The following is a 5,327-nucleotide window of genomic DNA, read 5'->3' on the forward strand; positions in this document are numbered from 1 at the left end:
CCCCGCCGGTCCCCGCAGCCAGTGTCCTCCTCTGTGTTCCTGTGTCCCAGCGTGCGGCACTTGTGCCCGCCCACAAAAAAAAAAAAAAAAAAAAAATACGGTATGTACAATACAGAACAATGTGCACCTATAGCAGAAAGTAGGAGAAACTTGTTTTTGAAGGTGACCTATTATTAAAAAAAAATAAAAGATAAGGTAGGGTTTCTTAATTTTTAACTTCACATTTATGAACGTGCAATCAGTATTTATGTGGCACCATTCCATGAGTGATTGCTGAATTATATTTACCCTGAATGCCAATCAGAAACTCTATTCATTTGACAGGGGTACTGATTACCAATTTCCAGACATGGAATTTTCCTATTGGTACAAATAACGTGGCAAGGGTTTTACTCCTTACCAACTGTATCCAAAAACCAAAAAACATTCCATCCGATTGCTCCCTCTCACGTTATGCAAGCTGCTATCAGACTTCAATAAATAAGTGTAGGAAACGTCACCATTGTTTTGTTGTAATTTTGTATTATTTTCTGTCTCTTCCAGTGTTACAGACCAGAGAAAAAATAACCACAAACTGTTACAAGTTTAAAATCAAAGACGGTTCCTTCATCACCCTGAAAAGTCGCTGGTTCAGTTTCATGAACCCGTGGACCAAAGAAGTAGAATATATCGTCTCCACTAACACAGTCGTTTCGTAAGTTTGGACATAACCTGCAGCTTCCATGTGATTTACCTGCATTGGTTTCTGTGCTGCGGGAAGAGTAAATGTTAAATGCACTTTCATACACCATGTGCTACCACCATATATTTATAATGAGATCCAATGGCTGTGGCCATTGTTTGCTTACCTCCAGCGCTATCCTGATTGCACATTAACCCTCTGATTGAGGGGCTGTAATATGCAGAAGCAACTGGGGCAGCTCTGGCTTTTACAAAACAGGAGAATTAGCCATTGTGGATATAAATCCATGGGGATTGGAGGGCACAGGATAAAAGCACGGCGTATGAACACGCAACATGTATTCTTTTGCTTGTCATGGTTCGGCAGTCGGGTTTTGTTCTGTTGTGAATTACAAACGTCTGTTGATCACTCTTATGTTTCATTTCAGGGCAAACATTCTAGACAGCGGAGATCCTTCTTTTCCTCATCTCTCTGCTTCACCACCCAGTATGGACAACGTCTTACAATCAGGGGAAGGTAAATACTTTATTTCCTGATGTACAGATAAGATTTCTCTGTGGCTAATAATGAAACACTGTTACCCTGTCCGTTCACTAGAAGGAAAGTCGTTGGAATTGGGTCATCCAATAGGCTGTAGTTCTGAGCCACAGATTCAGTGACAGGTACACTTTATTCTTTATCATTTCAGGTGGCACAAAGAGGACCCATCCGGCAGTCCCTGGCCTCCCTGGTGGAACCAGAGCTGGAGCCGGCAAGATAGGCAGAATGATTGCAGAAGAAGCCTTAGAATTTCACAGGTAAATGTCTGCATGATGCATGATCTAAATAAATAGAATATCCTCCATAATATAAATATATAATGTGTATACTCCGTGATCCCACAACCCCACCGCTCAGAAGCTGGGAAAAGAATATAATCCATTCTTCTGTTTGTGTGACTCATGACAGCCGTGTGAAGCATTAAAGGATATCGGTGTTAAAAAAAAATTGTCACGACATTTGGAGTTTTCTTCCCACTTAGCAGAACAACTCAACCAAGTAAAAGAAAGTGAAAAAAATCTGCATAAAATAAAAACTGTAAAGTTATGCACACAATTCATACAAAAGTCAGGCAAATTTGTGATAGCCTCCCCCCCCCCCCATCCAACCTGTGCTGCATTGCTCCGTCTCCAACCTGTGCTGCATTGCTCCGTCTTCTAGCCATGGCCAGCATTTTACCTGTAAACCCCCCTATGAACTCCCTCTCTCTACCAACCTCCTGCCATATTGGCATGCACACTCATTGTAAGCCTGATTTTTTTAGCTGATGTAGAAACTCCTTGTATGGACATGTTTCAGGTATTTACAATGAGTAAAATGAAAAATGAACCTCTGAAGAAATGAGGAACCAAAGGGAGTAACATGCTTTTGTCCAGAGCTGCAACACAGGAGAACAGCAAGATCACAGGTTGTGTACACTCCTGCCCTCTGCTGTTCAAAAAGTAACACTGCAACTGTATTACTCTTCCCAACTAAAGTATAAAACTTATTATTATTATTATTATTATTATTATTCACACCATTGAAAGGGTTCGTTATATCTGTTTAATACGTGCAAAAAAATTATTTTGGATCCCACAAGAATTTTATGGGCCATTTTGTATCTCTGCTTGAGCACAATAAAGAGTTATAGAGATTGGTGGGGTTAGAGAGATGGAAATGAGGAAAGGAGTGTTGTGTTCATTGTAATCTATTGCGTGTGAATGCTTCGGAAATTCACAGTTGTGTTGTCCTATCATAGAGGAAGTGCACATTATATTTGTGACATATTAATGGAAACCATTCCTGTTGCCTCCCCTGACCCTAATGAGCAGTAGGTTTCATAATATTAGTTTAATTCCATAAGAATGAAATGATAATCTGTAGTCACAATAAAGATTCAGGGAATGCCTGGTCTTTAGGTAACACCTTCAACTGGAAATTTGTGTTGATTTAACAATTTCCTTTTTTATTTTATTTAGAATAAGAGGGTCCTCGCCATCCAGCTGCGGATCAAGTCCCCTAAACATCACCAGCACTCCACCTCCGGATGTCTCCTCCCCGGGGGGTAAAAAGGTGAGTGTTCACAGAGCGGCAGGGCCTTAGGTGACAAGTATCCGTGCCACAAATCCCCTTCTCTTCTCCAATCACCAATGCCAATTCACGAAGTGCTAACATCCTTCAGAACCAATCAAATGTGCTGCCTGAAGGCAATTCATCATTAAAGTTTACAAGGGAAGCAGAGAAGTCATTTAAGTTCAAACTCATCACTTGCTGGGAAGAGTAAGCTGAGCTGCTGAGTCAGCTTGGAAGGAGAGCAGGGGGGTAGTTAGGTTTTTAGGATGCTTCTGGTAGGGGTAGTCTGAGCTGACCAATCACAGCTGGGAGGGTGATGTAGCCAAGGGCAAGACCGAATTCGACTTGGCATTTCTCCTCTGCCATTAAAACTTTTCTGCTTCCAAAGAGATGACCTTGTATTAGAGTCCCCCATATGTTCGCTTCCATATATATTGGTGATATTTAAATGTTGTGAGCTGCTCTGTGGTCCTACCTATGACCAGCATTCTAGAAAATACATCTGACTTTTTTTTTCTGTTTTTCTAGATTTTAAACGGTGGCCCTCTGGAATTACAAAGCTCCGGGTTAGGACCGGGGCAGCTGCAGGACAACTCTGGCTTCCCGTATTCGGACAATTCCTCAATAATGGGTAAGAAGCTGCTTCTAAGGAAACGGAGGGCGGAGATGAGACAACCTTAAGCTGCATACAGACGCTCAATCCTTGTTGCTAGTAATGGGCGTTGGTGTACAGATGAACAGGAGGCTTCCACCGCCATCCTTCTCCTAGGACACAACACCCATTGTTAGATAATCGTTACTTAATGATCCAAAAAGTCAATCGGCTGTATAAATGCTACATTGAAACACAGAATGATCAGCAATGTTCATCCCGCATGACCAAAATCTAAAGTCTGTATGTCCCTTATGGCCACTGTGTCCTCTGGCCCAAAGGTTCTGAAAGCAGTGCTGTCCTCATTGCAACCAACTTCTTCCTGAAAACCAAAATGCTAAAAGCTCCAAATTTTCCTTTAATTATTTAGAAAAATAACTTTGTTCCTTCTTTTCAGAGCCTAAATTGACCCTGGAACAGCTTCTTTTCAACACCCAATTATTGTTCAGTATTTATATAGCACCGACATATTACACAGCGCTGTACACAGTCCATAGTCATGTCACTAGTTGTCCCTCAAAGGGCTCACAATCTAATGTCCCTACCATATGTCATTAACACAGTCTAAGGACAATTGTGGGAGGAAACCCACGCAAACACAGGGAGAACCTGCAAACTCCATGCAGATGGTGTCCTGGGTAAGATCCAAACCTGGGACCCAGCGCTGCAAAGGCCAGAGTGCTAACCACTGAGCCACCAACCAATATTAAAATCTCATCATATAAGAAATTGCATAGCTCTCATGATAATGCAATGTCGAAAAAGTGATTTTCAATATTTTAAATCTGATGCTCCCATTTAATAAATATTTAGCCACTTCCTGTCCTTTCCATTTGTGCTCCTGCATTGTCACTTTGTCTTCTGATGGTGACTACAGCTGGCTGCTACGACACACATTAAACAGCAATGACCCACTGTTGTCACAACCAGGAAAGTAGCTGCAGGATTTCAGCAATAAGATGGATGAAAACAATTGTATATAACACATAAAGCAACTCAATGTCATCTTGTTGGGGTTTACATTGATTTTACTTACCCTGTCGTCCTCAATGCTTTTTCTGACCGTCCTTTCATCCCGTAGCACTTTTGAGGAAAAGTTACTGCTGAAAATACAAGCACAATAGTAAGCATGCACAATCGTGTAATCTTTCAGAGACGCTTCTCAGGCTTGTGACAGATTTCCAAGAATCGTGTCTGCTCAGCCGTATGCACGATCGCACACAGTAATACATCTCATCTTGTTTGTAGGCGAGAATTCCCAGATGGGGATCGACATGATAGAAACCGACCACGGATCGAGCAGCCCCAGCAACGACGAGGCAGCCATGGCAGTCATCATGAGTCTCCTGGAAGCAGATGCAGGACTCGGCGGCCCGGTGGATTTCAGCGACTTACCTTGGCCGTTGTGAATAGGACTTAGCTTAGCCACTCATCATCTGCCCTATCAAAGTGCATTATGGGAGCGACAACTACTTCAGTGCCACACGGGCCTGCGAACCTCTCAGGGTGGCAACGAGCAGCTGCCATCCCGGTGCAGAGGGGACACAATCAACACAGCATGTCTGGCTGAACTGTCCTGTCAGATCACTCACTTTCCAATGTGTTAGACTCCGCTCCAGTGATCCAGCTAGTGTTGTATAGCTTGCATTAATTGTATATTTTGAAATCGCTTGTTTTTTTATCTGAATCATTGTGCAGATCCGCACCGTTGTCAGCAAAATCATGTCATTTCAGACGTATGGTGTGTTTACACAGCAGAGCTCCCCACTTGGATATTTCTTATATTATTACTTGTATAAAGATGTTTTATTGTAAGAATCCTTTATGCTCTATATATATATTACATGGTACAGTGTAATAGTTAAATATTTTTTAAATAAATTGTTTAATTGTTCTATA

At 41.9% G+C, this 5,327-nt stretch overlaps 1 protein-coding gene across 1 annotated transcript in view; it reads left to right on the top strand.

Moving 5' to 3' along the window:
* Positions 1–5,327, top strand: part of BMAL1 (basic helix-loop-helix ARNT like 1) — a gene marked incomplete in the record, with an annotated part of 40,028 nt that extends 34,701 nt beyond the window's left edge. The window contains 6 exon segments of the mRNA XM_072422299.1: positions 544–694; positions 1,110–1,198; positions 1,371–1,479; positions 2,683–2,776; positions 3,305–3,407; positions 4,677–5,327. Coding sequence (XP_072278400.1) covers positions 544–694; positions 1,110–1,198; positions 1,371–1,479; positions 2,683–2,776; positions 3,305–3,407; positions 4,677–4,837 — 707 coding nt within the window.

The sequence above is a fragment of the Pyxicephalus adspersus genome, chromosome 9, assembly GCF_032062135.1.
Source record: "Pyxicephalus adspersus chromosome 9, UCB_Pads_2.0, whole genome shotgun sequence".
Lineage (NCBI taxonomy): Eukaryota > Metazoa > Chordata > Amphibia > Anura > Pyxicephalidae > Pyxicephalus > Pyxicephalus adspersus.